The sequence below is a fragment of the Magnolia sinica genome, chromosome 7 (genome assembly GCF_029962835.1).
Source record: "Magnolia sinica isolate HGM2019 chromosome 7, MsV1, whole genome shotgun sequence".
NCBI classification, from domain to species: Eukaryota; Viridiplantae; Streptophyta; class Magnoliopsida; order Magnoliales; family Magnoliaceae; genus Magnolia; species Magnolia sinica.
Genome location: NC_080579.1, coordinates 18,730,854 through 18,756,140, shown reverse-complemented (window position 1 = coordinate 18,756,140; position 25,287 = coordinate 18,730,854). Strand labels below are relative to the sequence as shown.

At 40.3% G+C, this 25,287-nt stretch overlaps 1 protein-coding gene and 2 non-coding genes across 5 annotated transcripts; all 3 read left to right on the top strand.

Annotated features, from left to right (window-relative positions):
• Positions 1-841: 841 nt before the first annotated feature.
• LOC131252199 (U2 spliceosomal RNA) lies at positions 842-1,037 on the top strand. The gene has a single exon (XR_009174232.1). It is a non-coding gene; the product is annotated as a U2 spliceosomal RNA (small nuclear RNA).
• Positions 1,038-5,872: 4,835 nt separating this feature from the next.
• LOC131252427 (U2 spliceosomal RNA) lies at positions 5,873-6,068 on the top strand. The gene has a single exon (XR_009174448.1). It is a non-coding gene; the product is annotated as a U2 spliceosomal RNA (small nuclear RNA).
• A 3,587-nt stretch (positions 6,069-9,655) lies between these two features.
• On the top strand, positions 9,656-18,225 carry LOC131251167 (uncharacterized). Of its 3 annotated transcripts, none has more exons than XM_058251715.1 (8): positions 9,656-9,823; positions 9,944-10,004; positions 10,154-10,192; positions 15,765-15,877; positions 17,019-17,057; positions 17,149-17,419; positions 17,568-17,614; positions 17,953-18,225. In XM_058251715.1, exons 1-8 carry the CDS (start codon positions 9,716-9,718, stop codon positions 18,127-18,129), a joined length of 855 nt encoding a protein of 284 aa, XP_058107698.1. In that variant the 5' UTR covers positions 9,656-9,715; the 3' UTR covers positions 18,130-18,225. The 3 variants fall into 3 exon arrangements, with proteins under 3 accessions (XP_058107698.1, XP_058107699.1, XP_058107700.1); XM_058251717.1 differs by lacking the exon at positions 9,656-9,823 and adding an exon at positions 9,828-9,854; XM_058251716.1 differs by lacking the exon at positions 17,019-17,057 and having other exon boundaries at positions 9,657-9,823.
• Positions 18,226-25,287: the final 7,062 nt, after the last annotated feature.

Here is a 25,287-nt window from a genome sequence, read left to right as displayed (position 1 = left end):
GTGTCATTGCTAAATTTCATTTTTGACCTTGCAGCGGTCCAAAACTGATTCCAGCTCGGCTTCAATAATATGTTAAATACGGAAGATCATGAACTTAGGATATTTTTCCACGTCGAGCTTCTTCTTGAATAATGAAACGTGAAAGATAGTATATATCGTGGAACTAGGTGGTAAATCTAGCTTTCATGCCACATATCCACTCTTTTCAATGATCTTATAAGATTAGTAAAAACGCAGAAAAAGCTTCAAGGATGCTCGAACTTGAAGTGAGAGTTATCGTTATAGTTGGAGAAAGCTTCAAGGACACTCGAACCGTTGCCCATTACCTTCTATTATTCTTTGTTTTATGTTTTTCTTCACTTCCTAATAAGTGGCTTATCGGGTGAGCCACCTAGCCCATTTTTTGGCCATGGCATGTCGTGTGGGCCCTACCTATTCAATGGCTTAGTTCTTGCACATACATAGACATCGGTACGTGTGAAGAGAGTATGAATCAGCTGACTACCTCCGTGAGCAACGGTGCCACCACTGTTGTATGGCTTTGAATTATGCATTTAGATTGCGTGATTGGTGGGACAAGCCTGCAGAAGGACCAAGATTACTCAGAGCCGTTGGTTTACCATCATTCTCTCGCAAGCAGGATCTAGGCCGTTTATCAGGCAAACCCTCTGCATCGATGCTCTCATCCAAAATCCACGCCATCCATTTACCAGGTGTGCAACATGAACTTGTGTCAAAAGAAGGGAGAGGCTTTTGAGTTTTAGTCCCATACTGACTGTAGAAGGAAGAGAAGATGGGAGTAATCGTAGTATAAAAGAAATGAAAGGCGCATGAGAAAAGCATACCTTTCTCGGCCTTTTGGCTAAGATCAAGTGTAGTATCTGTTCTTATCAGTTTAATATCTGATACGTGGGCCATCGGCTCACATGATATTAAATTAATTTCTTGTGGGGGAGGGCTCACCACAGTAGCTTGCTATTGGGGCCCTCAAGCGTCGTCCTTGTGTTGCACTATTACTTGGGCCGGGCGCACCCCTCCCAAAACTAATTATAAATGATTTTTCCTACCTTTTATGTAGAACATACATTTGGTGGACCATGCTATGGATGTCCAATATACAAACTCCATATTATACTTTTGGATAGTGATTTTGGAATGTCAAGGCTCTCCCGAGATGACCATGATGAACGTTCTAGATTATGACTCATAGCCTAAAAAGTAGAACATCATGGTCATCTAATGAATGGCCAGGATCAAGGCTCCTGTGCCGCACACAATTAGGTCGGACTTGTAGGGCTAGAGTTAAGCGAAGGCTCATCAGCGACTAGTCTTGCCTTGTGGGTGGATCCCTGGTGTAGCCCACCTTCTTGTAGATGCCTTGCATCTACATTGTCCATCGGTTTTTCCAGCTCATTTTAGGGTATTATTTCAAATTTGAAGCAGATCCAAATCTCAGGTGGACCACACCACAGGAAGCAGTGGTGATTGAATACTTACCATTAAAAACTTCTTATGAGCAACTGTGATGTTTTATTTTCATCCAGCCTGTTGATAAGGTCAAAAGGACCTGGATGAGGGACCCACAAATATCAGCTTGATCCAAAACTTTTGTTGCACACAAGAAGTTTTTAATGGTCAATCACTACTGTTTCCTGTGGTGTGGTCCACCTGAAGATTGGATGTGCTTAGATTTTAGGTTCATACCTTAAGATGAGCTGTCAAAATGGATGGAAAGTATGGATGTAACGTACATACATCATGGTGGGTCCTATAGTCAGAGATCCCACCCACCTAGGTGGATGATCCGGGGTGGACCACCAAAGCCGGGGCAAGGCCCTTTAGCCTAGAAGGGCCAGGCCAAGGCTCAGTGACTGCTGATGCTTGGTGGATGACCAACTTTAAACTCGGGCCAAACTCATCAATTGTTTGTCTTTTTCTCTATCATTGCAAGGGTATTCTGTCACGTTGATTATTCAAATTGGCCCACATAAGCTGTTGGTCACGACTAAGATGAGAGTACCTTTTCTAGGACTTGGGTGGGACCGGAACCAGCACTGTGGGTGTTACCCTGACCGTGGGCCCACCTCCATTGTATGCCTCATATTCTACGTTGGCCATCATTTTCGCCTACTCATTTTACTGCAAAAAAATGCCCCATTTTTATTTTAGGGACCACAATGCCACGTGGGCCTCAATGTATATGTTTTACCCACCTTGTCTATCCATCCCATTTTTCCTGATCATTTTTAGGGTATGAATCCAAAAATGAGGAAGATACAAATTGCATGCCGACCATATCATAGGAAACTTCGGTGATTGAACACCCACCATTAAAAACTTTTTAGGGGTCACAAAAGTTTTGGATGAAGCTGATATCTGTGTTTTCCCTTCATCTATGTCTGTGTGACCCTAGGAAGTTTTTAATGGTGTGCGTTTAATCACCACTATGTTCTTGTGATGTGGTCCACTTGAAATTTGTGATTGTCTCATTTTTAGGCTCATGCTTCAAAATGATATGAAAAAATAGATAAATGACATGGATATAACACATACATCATGTTAGAGCCTAAAAAGTACTTTCCAATAGCCAGCCTCACAGGCAATCTAGGTCCAAGTAACATAGGATCCTTACTCTTCCTCCGGTGGTAGACTCTTAGGAGTTTCAACACCCGGTTCTTGACCCTGAGCATCCACTCAGGCGTGAGTGTGTTGCGGGGGGGGGGGAAGTTTTAAGTTTTCAAGCTTTAGTAGTGTCTTCTCTGTATGACCTATTTAATGGAATAACAAATAAATGTTATAGTGGGGTTTTGATGGTGGGCATTCATTGACTATTGTTCCTTGTGGTTGGTCTACCTGAGATTTATATCTACTTTATTTTCGGGCTCGATTAACTCACTTGACTCTGTTGAAACTAGGTTCAAGCCGAGTCAAGCTAATTTTTGGGAGCTTGAAGAAGTTCGAGCCAAGTCCGAGCTGGACTCGATTCAATTCAATCCTTGGCTCGAACCCGACTTAGTTAGACTCAAATCGGGCTTGACTCATTTGACCAGGTAGGTCATTGATGTTTTATTTAAACACCCCCAACCCCCAAATCCCCACCCAAATGACCCTTTCTCCTCTCTTTCCAACACCCATTCAAAACCCCACCCCCTTTCTCCTCTCTCTCCAGCGCTCGGCCAGCAGTCGGACCCTCACTCGATCCAATGAGCACCGAACCCGGCCTTCCACTGGTACTCTTTCACTCTCTCCTCCTCCTTTCTCAATTTACCCCTTCCCCTTCCCTGAGCCCGGCTTTCCTCTGGTACTCTGTCACTCTCTCTCCTCCTCCTTTCTCAATTTACACCTTCCCCTTGCCCGAGCCCGAACTCGGCTCGAAAGCACAAACTCAAACTCAACTTGAAAGAACAAACTCAAACTCGGCTCAAAAGTTTGAGCTCGAACTCAGTTCGAATTTGGCTCAAGCTATCGGCCAAACAGGGCGAGCTGGACAGTCAAGCTTAAGGAGTCAAGCCGAATTCGAGATGGGCTGGTTGTTGGACAAGCCGAGCTATGCCAAGCTCAGCTTGGTTCAAATAGTTTACAACTCTACTTGTGGTTTACCTTAGCCAAATTACAGGATAATAGGGGACGGTTTGGCAGGTGACCCCAATGCGAGCCAGCTAGCTGATGTCAACAGGTGGGTGGGATCCCTAACTGTGGGGCCCACTGGGATTTATACAGCTTACATCCACTTCGTCCATCTATTTTGAAAGCTCATTTTAAGGCATTATTACAAAAATGAAGCAGATTCAAACCTTAGGTGGACCACACCACAAGAAATAGTAGTGATTGTATCCCCACCATTAAAAACTTCTTCGTGGCTACTAAAATGTTCATTTCCATCCAACCTTTTAATTAGGTCACAAAGACCTGGATGAAAGATGCACACAAATATCAGCTTGATCCAAAACTTTCCGGCCTACAAGAAGCTTTTAATGGTCAATCACCATTGTTTCATGGTATAGTCCAACGAAATTTGGATCTGCTTCATTTTTGGGATCGTAGTGTAAAATGGGTCGTTAAAATGGTTAGATAGTGTGAATGTAAGGAGCAAACATCAAGGTGCCCCCACAGTCAAGAATCTCACCCACCTCAGTGTATTCAGGGATCCACCCAAACCGTCGCCGTTGTCAAGGCCCTATGGGCCCAACCATGATGTGTGTGTTTTATCCATGCCATCCATCCATTTTGCTAGCTTATTTTAGGGAATTAGTCCAAATTGAAGCATATCGAAAGCTCAAGGGACCACACCACATAAAATGCAAGGATAATGACGTCCCCAGTTGAAATCTTCTGAGGCCCACCGTGATGCTTATTTGTCATCCAACTTGTTCATAAGATCACACAGAACTTGATGAAGAGAAAACACAAATATCAGTTTAATTCAAAACTTCTATAGTCTCCAAGAAATTTTCAACGGCAAGCCGAAAAAACGGATGGAAAGAGTAGATAAAACACATACATCATGATGGGGCCACAGAGCTTTGACACCAGCTAGCCAGCTGGTGTTGGGGTCACCAGCCAAACCGCGTTTGATAATATTTAACCCTTGATGTCCTCTGGCTAGGAGTGTACATCGAGTTGAACCGCGTCGAGCTGGCCTCAGCTTGACTCGGCTCGAGCACTGGCTGACCTCAGCTCAAACTCAGCTCGGCTCGGTCCTCGAGCCTAACTGGCCAGCTCAGTTCAGTTTGGTCAACAGCTCGGACCAGCTCGGGCCGAGTTCGAGCTGAGTTCACTATTGAAGCATTTCCACAAACACCTGAACTACAACTTCAAAAACCCACTGTTTTACAAACAGAGGCAATGGTTTTACAAGTGTTTTATCAAACACCTTCCAAGTAACATAAAAACAAAAACCAAAAGAGAGAGAGAGAGAGAGAGATAGAGAGAGAGTAAAAAAAATGTATTTGTTTAATGTACATACCTTGGTTGCCAGCGGCCAAACCTTCCTTTCCACCAGCCACATCTTGTTGAGTCATTTTATCAAATGGCGAAGTAACCGAGTCACCAAACTGGTTCGAACCAAGTTCGATTCGAGCTGGATTCGATCCGAGTTGAGTCAAGCTGGGCTTGCTCGAACTTGGCTCGAACTCATTTTCAAGTTCAAAAAGCTTAAAAATTCAGCTTGACTCAGCTTGAACTCAGCTTCGAACCGAGCTAACCAAGCTAGCTCGGCTTGTGTACACCCCTACCTCTGGCTGGCCCATAATTGGACATGAACCGTTGGCCATTATTTTTTATTATTCTTTGTTTTATGTTTTTCGTCCCTTCCTAATAGGTGGCTTATCAGGTGAGCTACCTAGTCCATTTTTTGGCCATGTCACGTCGTGTGGGCCCTACCTAATCAATGGCTTAGTTCTTGCACATACATATACATTGACACGCGTGAAGAGAGTAGGAATCAGATGACTGCCTCCGTGAGCAACGGTGCCACCACTGTTTTATGGCTTGAATTTCACATCTGGATTGCGTGGCTGGTGGACAGGCCTGCAGAGGACCAAGATTTAGAGCCGTTGGTTTAACATCATAAGCTTGATACATGGAGAGGATCTAGGCCGTTTATCAGGCAAGCCCTCTGCATCTATGCTCTCACCCAAAGCCCACGCCATCCATTTGCCAGGTGGGCAACATGTACTTGATATTCTAAGAACAGGTGTGGCCTGTTAGCCAACGGCTTGATTCTCATACGCCCATTCCAGCACGTGCCATGTTTGCAGCAGAACCAAAAGAAGTGAGAGGCTTTTAAGTTTTAGTCCCATACTGACTGAAGAAGGAAGAGAAGATGGTAGCTATCGTGGTATAAAAGGGATGGAAGGTGAATGAGAAAAGCATACCTTTCTCGGCCTTTTGGCTAAGATCAAGTGTAGTATCTGTTCTTATCAGTTTAATATCTGATACGTGGGCCATCGGCTCACATGATATTAAATTAATTTCTTATGGGGGAGGGCTCACTACAGTAGCTTGCTACTGGGGCTCTCAAGTGTCGCCCTTGTGTTGCACTATTGCATGGGCTAGGCGCACCCCTCCCAAAGCTATGTATAAATTATTTTTCCTTATGGTTGGGCGTCATTTTCTGTTTCATGCTATCATCTTGTAAGAGGGAAGAAGATCTTCCAATGAATGGCCAGGATCAATGTTCTTGTGGTGCCCAGCATGATGTTATCTGTTTATTGGTCCATTCATACATGCGAGAAATAGCAATCGTGTGCATGATCTTATGGCTAGAGCTAGGCTAGGCCCTTTTAGGTGCCAGGCAAAGGCTCAGGGATTAGTCTTGCCTGGTGGAAGGCCACCCTAGACTAAGGCCAAACCCATCAATTGTTTCTCTTTTTTCTTACTTTTATAGGGCTAGCCTTTTAAAACTCAGTGCTAGGGCCAGGCCAGGCCCTTGGACATGGTTGATCTCTGACTGTGTAGCCCAGTGATGTATGTGCCTTGCATTTTTTTTCAGCTCATTTTAGAGCATTATCTAAAAAATGAAGCAAATCCAAATCTTAGGTGGACCACACCACAGGAAATTAAAAACTTTTTCTAATCCATTGTAATGTTTTATTTTCATCCACACTCTTGATAAGGTTGAAAAGACCTAAATGAAGAGATCCCATAAATATTAGTTTGATCCAAAACTTTGGTTACCCATAAAAAGCTTTTAATGGTCAATCACTACTGTTTCTTATAGTGTGGTCCACCTTAAGATTGAATCTGCTTTTATTAAATTGAATGGACAGCTTAGATGTAAGGCACATACATACCTACAATAGTCAGAGATCTCACCCGCTTGGGTGGATGATCCGGGGTGGACCAAAGCCGCAGGAAGGCCCTTTAGCGTAGAAGGGCTCATGGTTGGTGGCTGACCACCCCTAGACTCGGGCAAAACTCATCAATTGTTTGTCTTTTTTCTCTATCACAGCAAGGGTATTTTGCCACGTTGATTATTCTAAATAAGCTGTTGGTCACGACTAAGATGAATACCTTTTCTAGGACTTGGGTGGGACCGGAACCAGCGCTCTGGGTTTTACCCCTGACCGTGGGCCCACCTCGATTGTATACCTCGTATTCTACGCTGGCCATCCGTTTTGCCTACTCTCATTTTACTGCCGGAGTTGAAAACAAGCAGCAATTTTATCTGAAGGGTTACAGTGGTCTGAGGGCCTCACCATGATGCATATGTTTTATTTATTCCGTTCATCCATTTTTTTAAGATCATTTTAAGGCATGGAGCAAATTTGATAGATGTAAATAACATGTGGACCACACCTCAGGTAACTGTGGTGATTGAACACCCACCATTAAAAACTTCTTGGGGGCACAAAAGTTTTAGATGAAGTTGATGTTTGTGTTTTCCTTCATCCATGTCTGTGTGACCTAATCATCAGGTTGGATGGAAACTAAACATTACAGTGCGCCCTAAGAAGTTTTAGGTTAGTATGATTTTTTGTCTCATGCCTTAAATGATATGAAAATATAAATGAACAGCATGGATTTAACACATATATTATATTGGGGCTCAAAAAGTACTGTCCAATAGCCAGCCAGCCTCACTGGCAATCTAGGTCCAAGAATCAGTAGCCAGCGGGCAATCTAATGTTTTCCCTTCATCCAAGTCTATGTGACCTTGTCAACCTTGTGCAGTGCCCTTTAGGTAGGTTTTAAATGTGGGCGTTCAATAGGCTTTAATGAATTGTTTCTTATGATGTAGTCCACCTGAAATTTGCATTTACTTTATTTTTTAACTCATGTCACATGATAAGTTAGCAAAACAGAGGTGTGCCATAACGGCAGGTTAGCCCCAAATGTGCGAGTTTCCTGCAATCATTTAGTAGAGTTCCTGCTCAAGGATGTTGGGTTGGACTCATTATAATGATGGTTAGAAATTTACTCCATCCACCCGTTTGACAAGCTCATTTTACGACATGAATGAGGTGGATACAAAACTCAAGTGGGCCACACAATAGGAGACAGTGGGTATTTCGTGAGCACGGATTAAACATTCTAATTGTTATAAAAGTTATGTACCACTCTAAATTTGTTTTCACTTCATCCCAGTGGAAATAATTTTATAAACAGTCCGGATGACATTTAAACATTAAGATGGAGCTCAGGAAGGTTTCAACTTTAAGCATTTCTTTTCCTCTTTTCCTGTGTGACCCACTTGAGTTTTGGATACACCTCTTTTTTAGTCTAATGTCCTCATATGAGCTTGAAAAATAGATGGACGGAGTGAATTTCTCACATAGCGGTGGCCCCACTCAGCAACCTTGTTCAGAAACTTGCCATCGGCAGGGAGTCCGCGTCCCGCACATGGCTGTTTCAGGGTCCCTGCCAAGTCGCGCCGGGCGCGGATTGGACACTGACAACTTAGTAGCCAAAATCGCTACTACTTCACCAAGCTATGTAGACCTCGTCATGATGCATGTTATGTATCCATACTGTCTAACCATTTGTAAGGATTGTTTTATCACATGACAAAGAGAAGGATATATAACTAAATTTCAAGTAGACTCAACACAGTAAACCGTGGGAGCTGTCACACCCATCGTTGAAACATTTAGGGCGTGTTTGATTTTATGGTAAATATCGGGAAACGGTAATTATTACAATTTCACCGTGTTTAGAAATTCATAGAATTCTGTGCGTTTGAAATTGATTCAAAAGAGATAATTTTAATTTTTGAACTGCAAGATAATGCATATGATATATCCATTCTGTCCATCTGTTTTATTAAAATATTTTAGAGCATTAGAAAAAAAATGAAGCAGATCCAACACTCAAGTGGCCCACGCCAAAAAAAACAGTGGTCCCACAAAGTTTTAACGGTAAGTATTCAATTCCCTTTTTGTATGACGTGGTCTACTTGAGTATTGGATATGGCTCAATTTTTTACTCATGCTATGAATTCAACTAGAAAAATGGACGAACGGTGTGGATAAGCGAAATGCATCACAGTGAGACCCACAGATATTTTGTAATATCATTGCTTTTCGTGTCAAAAAGTAAGCAGTCAAACCAGGTATGCTGTAAATGCATGGGGAAGTAATTATTATTTTTTTACACGGTATTTACCGTTTCACTGTAAAATCAAACACGCCCTCTAGGGCATGGTAATGTATTTCCATCCTATTCATAAGTTAACATAGAGACAGATAAAACAAAAATATCACTTCATCGGGAGCTACTGGGGCCCCTAAGAAGTTTTGAACGGTGGATGTCACTGTCCCCACTATTTTCTATGGTGGGGTCCATTTGAACTTTAGATCCATCTTATTCTCTTTGTAGCGCCATAAAACAGGCTCTACAAATGGTTGGACGGTATGGATACACCACATGCATCATGGTGGGGTCCACAGAGCTTGGTGACGTCACTTCAGTGGCGATTTGGCTACTGACCATGTCAGTATCCAATCCGCGCCCCTTTTCTACTAACATTCTATTTGAAGGTCAGCCATCAAAGGCTAAGATTCTTCGAGCTAAGATCCTTAAAGCAGGGCGGTTTACGAATAATATCCTTCATCCAATGTGGGCCCCGTGAGATCAACGGTTCGGATCACTAAAACATGTCCCCACATCCACAGTTGCAGAGGTGCAGGAACCTATAAATTCCTCCCCGTCTCATCGTAGAGAAAATGCATGTTAAGCAGCTCCCACCCCAGGCACAGGTTAGCAAAGTAGCAGAATGGAAGGACAGGATCATCTCAAGGATTTCATTGTTGGATCTCTTCCCACACTGATCTACATTCCTAACTTCATCACAGATTCTGATCAGGACCACCTCCTCCATCATGTAATTGAATCTTCCCCTTCTTCCCAAATCAGTACAGCTCTCTCTCTCTCTCTCTCTCTCTCTCTCTCTCTCTCCTTTTATAACCTTCACATGGACCTTTTTTATGTTTTCCATCCATAGATTTACCAAGCACCCATATCCAAGTGGAAATCTTTGAAAAACAGGAGATTACAGAACTGGGGTATGTTGGTCTATCTTTGTTTTTCTCATTTCAGTCATTGATTTTTCTCTATCATGTTTGGATTTGGACTAGAAAAAACATTTATTTCTCAGTTATTGTTAATGGGTATTTTCTGTTTGGCAATGTTGTTTGGTGATTTTTGTTGATAGGAGGAGTGGTGCATGAAAAGGGTCTTCTACCTCAGGACTGTAAGTGGACAAAATTACATTTTTTTTTCTTTTTTCTTTTTTGAATTTATTTATGGAGATGTTCTATTATCATGGGTTAGATTTTTCCTTATACTTCATAGTTAATGGGAACTGGAAACTTCGACTCGCGGTCATTTCGTAATTTATGATTTTGGAATTTCTACTCTGAATTTCCCAAATTGGAAAGCTGAGTTTCATTAAAAAAATTTCCTTTTTAATAGTACTAGAAGTAGAGACTCCAAAAATCATGAATTATTTTTTCTCGGGGCGAGCCAAGGCTGAGGAAAGTTTATATCGTCCTATGAAAATCATGTTAACAATGAAATTCGATCGAGTCTGTGATACCGACAGTATAATTAGGGAACTTAGGGGTCATTTGGATGCCTGTAAGCTTTTAAGCTGCAAGTCACTTTAAGGTGAAAGTACTTATATGCTGCAAGTTTGTATGTAAGCTGCAAGTTACTTACAGGTTAGTAGTTTTTGGTGTTGGGGCAACTTATTATTATTTGCGATGGAGAAGTGGATAATTTATGATTTTGTAGTTTCAACTCTGAATTTCCCAAAATGCAAAGTCGAGTTTCATGATTTTTTTTTTTCTTTTGTCTAAAATTTGATTCAATTTCTTCTTTTTTTAATTGCAAAAACCATAAATTACTTTTCTCGGAGCTGAGCCAAGGCAGGTGAAAGTTTACATCATGCTATGAAAATCATATTAACAATGAAATTGGATTGAATTTGTGATACCGACAGTATAATTAGGGAACTTACGGGTCATGTGGATGCCTGTAAGTTTTTAAGTTGTAAGCATCTTTCACGTATCACCTGAAAGTCACTTACATGCTGCTTGTTTGTGTGTAAGCTGCAAGTTACATACAGGTAAGTAGCTTTTTGTGTTTGGGCAACTTGTAAGTCACTTACAAGTTACTTTCCACGTGCAAGTGACCTCCCTCTAAGTCACAGCTTATAGAACTTATAGGCATCCAAATGACCCTTTTAGGATATGAAGGATTAAAATCGGAACTGAATCATCTATGGAGTGATGATTATTGCTTGATTAAGGGCCCATTTGGATGAAACTACTGCAAAAGCGATGTTTTCGTTAACTGCCTTTAGATTGGTTTTCGGCGAGTGGGTTTTCTAGTGCCTATTTCGTCAGTTGTTCTGAAACTGACAATTTCAGGTGGGTTTCAAAGGTCTGCAAAACCCGCGTTTTGGATTGAAGTGAGGGCTTTGTCTATGAACTGCCATTTTGATGGTGGGTCCAAACATGCCGTAAGTAATAATCGTGCTTAGAGATTTACTAGAGAACACAAGAGGGAGGCTTGGAGCTATAGCTAAGAGATCTCAATTAAATGCTGTATTAGAACTTTCTTAATGTGGAGATCACCAGATTCATAGTGTTACAAACTTCTCAAATCTCAAGGATGAATTGATAACAAAAGATGGAGAAAGAGTAGTTGACTGCTGAGGGAATGCAGATACTGTCGGGATTGATTGAGGGGACGTTTGGGAGACAGGAATACATTGGTATTTTGTGCCCACCCCCCACCCGTGATTTGGTATTTTGTGCTCGCCCCCCACCCGTGATTTCTACAAATCTCAGTATTTTGTGCTCGCCCCCCGCCCGTGATTTCTACAAATCTCTCTCTCTCTCTCTCTCTCTCTCTCTCTCTCTCTCTCTCTCTCTCTAAAATATCTCTTTTTCACATAACTTAGAAGTTAGACATAATGTGTGTGGCCTGAGATCCTTAAATTATGTAGTACCGTGCTTCTTTGGAATGCGACATCAGAGAAGCATTGATGCTTTTGTAAGTTTTGCTTTATCATAAAATTCAGCAAAAAAAGCCATTAAATCAACCTTTATAACCTTCCAATATTTTTGAAAGAACCCAATGGAGAATGCATCAGATACCGGAGCTGTGTCACTGTCCAAACTAAAGACAGTCATGCTAGCTTCCTTGTCTTCAAAAGGCTTTTCTAAGGACTCCACTGCCTCTGGTAAGAAAGGGGAGCCCATCAAGCCTTGATCTGGTCAGCCCCTGCTTCATGTAAAGCCTCTCATGGTACTCCCTGATCTTGCCCCTGATCTTGTTCCTGTCTTCAATGATCCTTCCTCTGGCTGTTATCCTTTCTATCACATTTCTCCTTCTTGTGTTAGCCATGTTGTGGAAGCAAGCCATATATAAAGCTCTCTATCTCCATGCAATCCCTCTTGTTGTAGGACTACCCATTCCCTTCTAAGATCAATTCTATCCTTTTTATCAGCCTCTAAGATGCCTCCCATTCCTTCATTTTTGTTGATTCACCAATCTTCTTTAAAATAGCTTCAAGTTTAGCTGAGTCTCTGGACTTCTCCTCTGCTCTACTATTTTAGCTTACGTTTAATAATCTGCAACTTCTGGGATAATGCGTCTCTGCATGGGCAGGTGACATTGTGTGTGAATCGTACATCCAACATTTTTTTTTTTCAAGATTCAGATCCATCTGGGGGGGAAATTCTTGAAAGCCGGGATTCACCCCCACGTCCAAACCAGCCCTAAGGTCCCATTGGGATCAGAAGAGAATCCAGACCTTCTTGGATTTTCATCTGAAAGGGTTCAACTTTGGGAAGATTGGCCATTTATCTGAGTGGAAGCACAAAAGCGAGGAAAGCAGCACTTTCTCCAATCTGTTTCACTTATTTTCTTTCTCCAAGCAAAGCAATTGGTATCACGCACTGCCACAATGAAACAGGCCTTCGGCTATTGAAAGTTATTGTGTTCTTTGAGCTGAACCACCTACTTGTTTTATTCGAAAGGCACAGATGGCTGTTGTTGTTTGATTCTGTCACTAAAAAGAGGTTATTGTATAGATGATCCTGGTTTTATGGTCTACTTGATATGATGAACCACTCCATGTAGGGTGTTTCCCTTGTTTGTGAGGTGAATCCTGTGTTATACTATCACCATCTTTCTAAATGCAGGCAAGTCCCTAGTTTACCTTCAACCCAAATAGGCCCTTAATGATGTAGCCTCCATGGTATTCAAAAGTTGATACGTATCGGCCACATCGGCTAATATTTAAAGGAAATGGTCACCTCCATTACAGGATATGACCATGAATCAGCCATTATGAAAAAAGGACCATATCGGTTGATAGACCCCATGTTGACACTGATATGGGGTCGATACAGCTATTAAGGCTGATACAACAATGAAAGGCCAATTTCGAAGATTTTTTTTTACAAATCTCTCTCGTTTCCCCATTTCTTTCTTCATTTTAACCATGAAGGAAACTTAGAAACTAATTTTAAACGATATCCAAGGCTATTTGAGGATCAAAACATAAAATTTGAGTAGGATTAAATGAATCGAGCCAGGTTGGACCATTTTTGTGAAATATTAGAAGAGTGGGTAAACCATTACTATCCTTCGTTTTTTCCATCTTATTTTTGTAGTATTTATATGTAATGGGCCCTTATCCACTAAATCATGCTTGATTTTTGTTTGATTAGGACCTATTTGGTGGACTTTCAATAGGTTAAGTTGACATTGCCCAATAGACATCATTATGACCAAAGAATGGCCTAGTACACCATCAATTCGTCAAATACATGTCCAAACCCAAAAAGCATACATATTTGGCATACTCGCATTTTTTAGAATTTTATCCCCCTCCAATGCACAGACACTCACGAACAAACAAAAAGACCATTCAAGGTTGTATCAGCCGATATGCCCTGTATTGTATTGACCAGCAAGCAAGCCAATACCATTGCGTAATACCTTGAGCCCTAACTTTCCTCTACAAACTATATTCCTCCACCCCAAACGTCCATAGATATTTCCGCATTAACACCATATTCATAGTTTTCAGATCTCTTATGCCAGCTCCACCTTTGTTAATAGGTTTGCACACTTACCTCACTGCAAAGATGAAAGTTGTGAATACTTCCCAAACCTTCCTAGCACCTTGTGAAATGTAGAAGCTAAGATTGTTTGCCAAGATCATATACAGACCCTTTATGTGGGCAGCCTTACTCTCCTTCATAGGCCTGCTTCGGTATGTTCATAATATATTGTTGGGAGAAAGGCATCGAAGATGAGTCTAGGAGTCATGGGGTTGGGTAGATCATGGAGAGTGACTCAATGCAGTAGCTAAACATGTGAACTAAGAATGTGGTATCTTTTGGAAGATCAAGTAGTTATTTGGCAAGATCTTCAACTTGCAACAGAGCTCAGAGGAGCTTCATATGGTATCTGCTGGGGCATAGAGCTAATGCCCTAGCAAATAGCTTGATTCATTATCTTGTAGTTCAACTTCTTTAGCATCACAAACTGGGAAATAACTCCTAGTGGAAATACGAACTGCAAGTTCACCGCCGCCAGTAGTGTTGCGTCAAAGTAATCACAGACAAGGTCAAACACTACATGATCGTCAACTTGGCCTGGCTCAAATATCATGATATTGATTTTGAAGTACAAGTTCTTGCATAGCGTGAATCAATTTCTTTGTGTAATGTGCTTAGCATGCTATATGCAGATAAATGTATAGTGCTAGGTAATGTGTTATTAGGTCTATTTGCTTCCTCTCTATTTAACTAGAGACCGAGGGGCCATTTGGATAGCCTTGTCCGGACATGGTATGTCCATGTTTTGTCAACAATAATTATTCCGAGTCTTCAGACATGGCATTAATTTCAATAAAGCTAAAGACAAGGCTGTACAAGAAATAGCTATTATTGTAAATTGGGCTATCCAAACACAAAGTTGGTTATAGGCTTTTAGCCCATTTCCATGACATACATAGAGTAGCAATCTTTTGTACGCATGCATGCTACATGTGCCACATTTACGTATGAATGTGTCATAAGTGCGATCACTCATCTTCAACCACCCCATAGGTGCCACATTTGATATTCAAGTGCCCTACATGTTCCACATGTGCCAATACCCATGTGTATGCATGCTACATGTGCTGCTGTGCATATTCAAGTGATTGACAATATGTGCCACATATGCCATTATTATTAATCTACAAGTGCACTGCATGTCCAAATGTGTCTAATGTGTATAAGAGCCACATATGCTCGTTAGGCTGGGTGTTTGACAAACAGCAGGCAATACAACAAAATAGTCCATTCATCAACCTTGTTCAGACACCCGTGGCTGTACGTATGTTCAAAAAGTTCTATCCGAACACAACTTTGATGGTAACCAAACATGCCCAATCGCAATAACGAAGACACCTCGCTAATGATTATAACAATAATTTATTATTCAATTAAATTGGATTATGTCCTTATGAGTGTTGGAGTTTCATATATTGCATCCTTATTTATTGATACACTTGTCTTCCATCTGTTAAACACCCACCAGTTTATCCCTTCCAGCCGGTCCCAAATTACTAGCCAAAAGATGTTTTATTGTATATGCATTTGCAATCATGATTATGCATTCTGCTCAAGGCTCACATGGGGCCCACCAGGATGGTCCTGCTTATTTTCAACCGAAATAGAGAATACATTTACTAACTTCCAAATGAGGTCAATACCCATACAGATTTATTGATTCATTCTATATGGCTTCTGCAGTGCCAGCTTGGTTGACGAAGATTACACAAAAGATATGTGAAAAGACGGGGCTTTTTCCGTCACCGATCAATCACGTGCTTATCAATGAATACCTGCCTGATCAAGGCATCATGGTTTGTACCAAGAGCCTCTTTTTCACTACTGTCACATGGTGATAAAATTGGAAACATTCAATTGTCAGGCCATCTTCTCCAGGTGGTGGAGACCCAGTGAATATGCGTAGCCCGAAATTCAAGTTGGTCTGTTCATCTGGTGGGAAACATGCGTATGTGAAAAATAAATGGTTAGAGTGAAAAAAGGGGTTTACATTCAGAGCATTGCTAAGCCCACACGCACATTCAAGTCAGCTAATGCACACTTCACCACATATGCTAGCATAGCAGACGGTTGAAATATCCAAGCCATCCATCAGAAGGATACCCCTAAGTAAACTCTCAATCCCAAGAAGGATACCCCTAGCCAGGTGGCCCACAGTTAACAAATGTGCAGTGTTATAAAAAAAAAAAAAAGGCTGAAGTTTTCAAACCTGTCCACCTTTTCTCAAACCTTTGTCATTCAGGAGGGACGCAGGCAGTTCCTTCATTGGGATGTTAGGTGGGGCCCACCATGATGTTTGGGAGAAATCCACCCCGTCCATCCGTTTTGCAAGATCATTTTAGGACATGTGGCCAAAAATGAGGCGGATCTAAAACTCAAGTGAGCCATACGAGAGGGAAAATTAGGGAAAGAGTTTCCTACCATTGAAACCTTTTTGGGCTCCACCTTGATGTTTATATGCCATCCAAACCCTTTATAAGGTCATTCCCACTAAGATGAAGTGAAATCACAAAAAATAAAATTAGGCTAATACGAAGCTTTTGTGGCCACATGAATGTTTCAACGGTAGTCACTAAATTCCCACTTTTTCCTCTCACATGGCACACTCCATTTTTGGATCCACCCCATTTTTGGTCGCGTGTCCTAAAATGATCTCGCAAAACGGATGGACAGGGTGGATTTCTCAGGAAACCTGCATCCATTCAGGAGTAGCATCTTAATGGTGAGGTCCACATGATGGATGGTTTGGATACTGGCATATGTGGAGGCGCATGCATTAGCTGACTTTATACCCCTTTATGGGCCTAGCGAAGATAGGTAGCCCACCTTATGAGTTGGACTTGCCTGATTTTTGAGTCAAGGCATGTTAACAATGGACCGACCAGGTGAATTGTCCCAGTCTTGCACACCTGTCACATCAACACCTGTATCATGCAGATATTCTTCAATCGACTTTCTGAGAATCTCCTCAGCAAGGTTCTTCTGCTGTACACTGTTCAATTTTTCTTGTGAATTCTGCCACTGCATGTAACTTGCTGAGAGCAACATTCTTCTATTCTGTATCCAGCCACACCAGGATGGGCCTGCTTATTTCCCTGTTGTAGCAATCCTGTCTCTTGGATCACCTGTTGTGATGAATTTCACGCCTCATCCGAGATTGAGAGGTAGAAATGGAGAAAGAGGTGTTTCAGAAGAATCAAATTCTGATGAAAGGGCAGTAGAGATTGGGATCAATGAGCAGTCGAAGGACATGTGCAGCCCAATAGACGACCACCATCGTCTATCCATCATGTTGATGCCTCACAGTTTATTGATATTCAAAGACGCGGCGTACTCAGGTCATTTCTATTTCTCTGTTGCTTCCTCTTGTTCTTAACCTAAGATATTTTTTTCCCGAGTTTGGTAATTTTCTCAATCATCTTTGTCAATATAAAAACAATATAATAAATAAATAAATAAAATCTCAATTGTCTTCATGATTTCCAGACTACTTGCATGGGATAGAGGACACCAACATTCATAGTCTAGATGAGGTAAGATTTTTAACTCAGATGAATTAAATTCTTTTTCATGGTCGATGAATGTTAATTGCGCGTGTCTTTGTACACGTTCCTTTTACAAGATCACTCATCTTGTGAGCCACCCCACATGACCATGCTTGAAAAACCCATATCGTAGATACAATTGTAAATGCCTGCCCATTTTTCGGGTTTGTTCTAATCAAGTGTCTAGATCCTATTGATCTCTTCTTCTTCTTTTTCATGACCCATAGATGGTGCGGCCCATGATGTGATTGCTTACGATCTTGTACATGCCTGCAAATTGTCCACATGAGAAGTGTGCTGCACTTAACTGGTGTTTGTTCTTCCAGGTTGTGAATGTTGCTGAAGCTCTGAAATATCAGGAGCAAATTTCTTCCATGAGCTCAGAGCAAGCAGCAAGAACCAACATTGCCGAACAGCATTCGGCCATTCATAGAACCACCACCCGAGTATCATTAACATGTCGATTAGTGTTAAAAGTCCACAAAAATCTCTTCAAGTTTTAAAAATCAACGGTGCTAAGTTGATGCTGATGTAACCTTTCAGGATAGAGAAAAAGAAAAAAGAAAGAAAAAAAGACAGTAGTAATGTATTTTTGAGGATGGAGTGCTGATTCTAATAGTCATCTTTTAGCATAATATTCTGATTAGTGTGATTTGTTTAACTTTATTTCTTTGATAAATTATTTAGGATGGATGTCCTGTGAACTGATGGAAAGAGATAAAAATATGGTCTTATTCCATATGCAAATGTGTGAAGTCCAAGATTGGTCATTGGAGGATTTCAGCCAGATGGTTGATCTACTGTACCCCATTAGATGAATGCTCCATAATGCTGAAAGTTGGGTCCCACTTACAAGTGGTTATTTGGCTGCATGGAATTGAACATTTAGGGCATGTTTGGGTACATGGGATTCATGGAAAAGAAAGGAAAATAATAATGATAATTATCTAATGATGGAAATTACCTCACGCGGAATTGCATATTTAAAGTTCTTGTTTGGATAGCAAGTGGAAATATCATATTATTTTTACAAAGGTTGTCTGGTTTCTTATGCCACAAATTCAAATATGGGAAAGTGTACTGATGGTAAGTGATCTCTCTCTCTCTCTCTATCTCTCTCTCTCTCTCTCTCTGAAATTGAGGAAAAGCCATTGTTTTTCATTTATTGTTCGTAAAAATAAAAATAAAAGAGGAAGTCTTTATGAAACTCTATTCAAAGAAAGCAAATATGGTTGACATTTGTTGCACTCAATTCAATCAAACTGAACCAAAGTTGCTTGACTCAAGGGTTGATTGAATTGTTGGTGTCAGATTGGGATCTGAGATCCAAAGTCCTCTCAACTACCAAAATTGCACTCCATTCAGGTGATTGATGAAAGGAAAGGAGGCTAATCCTTCCAAATGAGTTTTTTTTTTTTTTTTGCCTTATAATAATAGACGTGAGTCTACAAACTTAAGGAACATTTATCAAATGAACAAATATATACATTCAAATTAAATATATATAAAAAAAATGTTGCTAATTTCATTAGATATTGTAAAATATTGTTTCTTGCAATTGACAATTTGCAAGACAACCAAATGAATAAGCAAAATGGAAAGGGATAAATACCTAATGCACCTCTCGGAATAGATGAATCGAGGTAGGTGCGATCAACCAAATCGAAACTTAGATGATAATGATCTACAACTTAAGGTTTCAGAAAGACTTTTTCTACTCCTAAGGTACTGTTGCGGGAGCCGCTAGGTAGTAGCTGTAAACTAAGTTAAACTATGCTAGAGAAAAAGAAAGATAAACAAAAGATAAGTTAATGTGTTTGGCGTAGGGCCTTTAACTCTTCTTTAATTGCTTCTTTTATAGATCATCGAGGCAGTGAAACCCTCATTATGGTTTCCTTGTTGCTTTGCTTCTGGATCATTCATGCTCACATCACTATTTTAGATTTGAGAATCTCTTTAATTGTCTTGGGACCGGTGACTTGGATTGGGAAAGACTTTAGTTAGATTCGGACTCCTTAGCTTCTTAGATCTTCATCCATCACGGTCCATATTCTATCAAAGACCAGCCCAAGATCTGTCAAAATCCATCTGCTTAAGATGGGCAAATCTAGGGTTGGATCCAAATCAATCTTGACCACTCTGCATCTCTGATGGCATTCTGCTGAATGGATTTGGACAAAGGTCACCAAAAGGTGTCAGATAATCTAGATCAAGCCTCATCTGGCATTTTCACCATTCACCAGGGGTTGGTGGATGCTGGCAATGATGGATGGATAGTATCCATCACATCCTAACCCCCCGAGTTCCTGATCGAGATGTCACTCTAGGAGCATTTGAATACTCTGTCTCATCCTATCTTCAAATTGTCGGGCGGACTAGATCTTACCTTTTCATCTAACTCTCCCAGTAACTTTGTCTCAATCAATGAACGACTTGGGATTGTTTGATGAGTATCTACCCTCCTACTTGGGTTCTAACCCAAACTGGGTTGGCTTGGACAAGTGTTTGATCTCCCGATATTCGGAACCTTCTCGATCGCTACTACTTCTATGAACGTCTCTGGAAAAATCTTACATTTTGAAAGGATTGCGAGAAACAACCTTGCTGAGGATATCATCACCATATTCGCAATAGATCCACTCTTTGACGGGTCTTTTATAAGCGTGCCTGATACATTTCCTCAAAAATTGGAACATTGATCGTGGCCATGTGGCATGCGATGATTTACCTTTTCAAATACGTATGTAAGGATTTGTGCCATCACATTAATAACAGAATACATAACGCTGAAGGGAAATCATCTAAACATCTTCAGGTGTGAGTACGCTTCCGGTATGCACCAAACACATAGTAGCACCATGTGGCAGTTTCTTACTAGGTTAAGTCAAGGTGTTGAAATTGAGTGCAAACAACATCCATGATGGATTATGGCACGTCCTATATTGTTCCATGTGACACATTGACACACGTGGGCTGCTTGAAGATGAATGAGGCACATGTTGCACTTTGGCCTGAAAAGTTCGTGTGGATGGACGGCATTTGTTGTACTTGTCCGACATTGGTACACATGGCACATGTGAAGGCACAATAGCACATGCAGGGTGCTTGAAGATGTTGAGCATTTAAAGATGGATGGTAGTGTGGTATATTGGCACTTGTATAATGCTTTAAGATAGATGGTGGCACATGTACAAAATGTAGGGCCTTGAAGGATAGATGATTGCACATGTGGAAATGTTAAAGATGGTAACACATGGCTACTATTGGGGTACTTTATAGATAGGGGTCTTCTCTCAATTTCTCCTATTTCATAGAAATTATGATTATAAAATATGAACAAGGAAATGAAAATGAGGCATTTTTCAAGAAATGGGAAGAAATGAAAACAGGGCATTTTTCTTTTTTCCTTATCCTAGTGGGATCCATCTTTTCATGACCAAGGTGATTGATCTGGTGGGCCATTGTGGTATGGAGATTCCTACTATCCCTCTTATCAGATGGACGGAAAACTATAGCTAGTGCCCACATTTAACATGGCCTACCATGAAACTGACCAATGTGAAGCAGTTGGGATCACTCATTGAGGCTCTATCTTTCAGCGTGGCCCACCACGTGAGAGAAATTATTGGGTCATAAGAAGGTGCTTATGTTTCTATTACTGTTAAATTAATGAATGAAGTAATTAATGGTGGGATTATCATTATCTTGAATAGGATCTATACAGACACAGATCCATGGATCCATATATCTTGATTGGAAAAGAATAATAGAAAAAGAAAGAACTTGAATAGATCGATCTCTTTCTCGAAACAAAAGAAAAAGAAGAAAGATGAAACCTATGGAATCTGAACGGATTAGATCACATCATATCTAATCATAGCTTCGGATTCAGGTGTCGTACCACAACTGGTGAGCAACTAAACTATCTCCTGAAACACCTTAGAGGTGCAGCCATGAAGGCTTGTTCCACCACCGTTGTAGCTCTTATTCTTCTTCCTTCTCAAAGGTCGATTCAGCAGCTTCAATGACCTCCATGGTCAGTGCTTGTATTGTGTTCTTTTTAAGCCCCTCTTAAACAAGTTCGAAGCAAGGAAGTAAGCAAGGCAAAATTGACAATGTATCACTCCTATCTATCTGAGAGCAATAATGACCAGGTTTTTGGTCATAGACTGCAGGTGAAGCTCCCTTATATGGAAGCAACAACTCGAACCACTTTAGGGAAGTGACCGCAAAATCATAGCCGAAGATCACATTGTATAGAAGTATAAAGAGTGAGTCAGACTAAGAATGGTTTGTTTATGTACGAAGTAACATTTGGATTTGATTGATAGTGGTATATCAAACGACCAAATTGGAATTTATTTATCATCGGATTTTTATCTTCCATTTGAACTCATTTCTATAATTCTTTTAGTTGCCTTTATCAAGGGATTTTTATTTTCCATTTGAACTCATTTCTATAATTTTTTTAGTTGCCTTGATAGGTGCAATTGCCATGGAATAAATACCTAAAATTAGAAATCCAAAATCAAATAAAATAAATAAGAGCTGGTGCAAGCACAGGAACTCGAGGTCAAATGGATTCTATTTCTTATGCAAGAACCCACATGAACACTTTAATGGACTAGGAGGATGTGATTCAGAACCTTGCATATTCTCACTGCCATGAAATCTAAGTCAAAATCTCGATTTAGAGCAATTTCATTTTAAAAAATAAATAAATAAATCATATTTTCTCTGTTCCCATTTCACAAAGGATGCAAATTAGGTACTAGTCTTGCTAGGACCATGACTAAGCAAGAATAGGCAACAATGTGGAAGAATTTGATTGGCCAGTAGGCCACTGTCAAAGATAATACTGGTAAAGTATGTACTAGACCAAACAATTTTCTAACATGCTTAACCTCTAAATCCAATTTCTTAACTCAAAAAAGTTAAGAGTATCCATGTAAACAGATACCAAAGGGTAGCCCTAGATCAAGACCCATGGCATGCTATTCTAGATTGTCAATATGATAGGTCTCATATAAGACGTAGCATGGGCCAAAGACCTCAGGAGGTTGGCTAATTCTATCCATTTGATCAATTAGTATTACTATTTACTATTTTTGTTAAAATTATTTCTAGTTGGGTAAATTATATAAATGCCTTCGGATAATATTCAAATCGGTTAGGCTCCTGAGCTGAAGCCAAAGTCGGATAATCATGTAAAATATCCCATGCCTAAATTTAATTTTCTTGAGTCAAATATGTTGTGTATAGTCCAGTAAATGGTCATCCATTGCCAACATTATTCATGCCCCCACTTGACTCTTCCTTCATCAATCCTTTCAAGAACCTCTTTGATAGAATGATCCTAACCAACCATTCCATTTAATTTTATTGGATCATGGCCCATCAATGATTCTCAAGAATCACTCAATCAAATAATTTAACTATTTGGAAAATGGAAGGAAAAATGGATGGTCCACGCTATGATTTTTCTAAAACCACTTTGATCCAACTAATCAAACCATCTTATCATTGGTTAGGCCGGATCAGATCTTGTTGTGTCCCAATAATCACTTTGATAAAGTGATCCCAAGGGGGCGTTTGTTTTTCAAATCCCTCTATAAATAGACCAAAATAAATCACTATTTTCCTCCAAAATCGGTCCTAAAAAGACTTAAATTTACTGTCCCCAACATAATATATATGACTTATCTCGACCAATTTAGGGCATGAGCAAAAAATACAAGGCTCTAGTGGACCACACCTCAGGAAATAATGGTCCTAAAGACATCCAAAATTGAAACCTATTTCCTTCCCAGGACTATATTGATGTTTATTTGCCATCTAACCTGCTCTTAAGGAGGTAGAGACATCCAAAAAAGGAACAACACAGATATTGAGCTCAGCTTCATCCAAAACTTCTAGCCCCAGAAGAAGTTTTCAAATTACTATTGGTTGGATTTGCCTCATTTTTCAATTTACTATTTGAGATTTGAAGCTTTGGATTTGCCTCATTTTTCAACTCATGCCCTAAAATGAATTTGCCAAAAGGGATGGACAATGTGCATAATACACAATGTATCACAGGGCATGAATACTCCAGATTGAATACAGGGAGAATGGGACCCACATTTTAATTATTGTGGATTCTAAATGAGAACAACTTAATAAATTTACAAAATTTAAATGAGAACAACTTAGTAAATTTACAAAATTACATTTTGTAACATACAAAATGATATAATAAATTACATTTTGTAGCACTTTGAACTTTGTTCTCCTGTCCATCTTTTCGTCACTGCATATCTTTCATCTTGCTCCTTGCCTGCCTGTAAATCAGAAACCAAACAAAATCTGTACATACTATTAAAAAACCCATTGCCTATAAATAGAAAAAGATTACCTATAAATAACAAAAAACAAAAAAACAAAAAAAACCAAAAAAAAACAAAAACAAAAAAAAACAAAAACAAAAACAAATAAAATAAAATAAAATAAAAAGAGTGAGGATGTGTTTGGTTGCATCAAACATCATAGTATTTTATAATATCAGTCTATTATTATAATTAATCAGTCTATCATGGTTCAAAATTCATGATATTTCAATCAAATTTGGTGCAAACAAACACACCCAAAACTAAAAAAAACAAAATAATTTTGGGGGGTTGGCTTCAAAATTCATGATATTTCAATAAAATTTGGGGCAACCAAACACACCCAAAACAAAAGAAAAAGTTTTTTTTTTTTTTTTTTTGGGGGGTAGACTGTAACACATCACTGCCCCTTTCGGAGGGGGCTCTGACCGCGGGCAGTCTTCATCGCAGGTAAGCCAAGCTCCTCTTGGGTAGCCCTCCAAAACGGAGGAGATGCCAGAAACGCTACCAAACACCCGCCTGGGAAGCGCAGGGGCAACTTTTCCGGGCAGCTCCCTACCGTCTGGTGCAGGGCCATAAAAGAGAGATGGAGCGGCAGCTGCTCAGATAAGATCAAGTAGTTTGGATTTCTAGGGCTTTCCTTGCCCTTTTATAGGCCCTGCGGTAGCAAGTGGACACGGATTTGGTACTACCCCCATTAGGCCTGGTTAGGGAAAGGATTGGCTCTCCCCTTGCCACCAGCCCCGTGGCTCGTGGTCGGTGCTCTGTGGCCTCACCATGATGTACATGTTTCATCCATTCCATTCATCCATTTTTAAAGATCAATTTATGTTATGTTACAAAAATTTAGAGGAATATAAATCTCCGTGGACCACACCACAGGAAAACAATATTGATTGGATATCCACCATTAAAATCCTCCTAAGACCCACTGTACTGTTAATTTGACATCCAATCTGTTAATTAGGTCATACAGGCACAGATGAAGGGAAAAAATAATTATCAGCTTGATCCAAAACTTTTATGGCCCCCAAAAGGCTTTTAATGGTCGACGCTCATAGGACACTGTTTCTGTAATGTGGTCCAGATGAGATTGATATATATATCTCTTTTTTGGTCTCATTCCATAAAATGATATGGAAAAATAGATGGACGGCATGGATGAAACACATAAATCATGTTGGGGCTCACAGAGCACCGACCATCAGCCATTGGCTGGTGGCAGGGGGAGTAGCCAATCCGCGTCCTTGCTAGAGACGGTCGGTACTGACATGAGCTCTGTGGGGCCCACCGTGA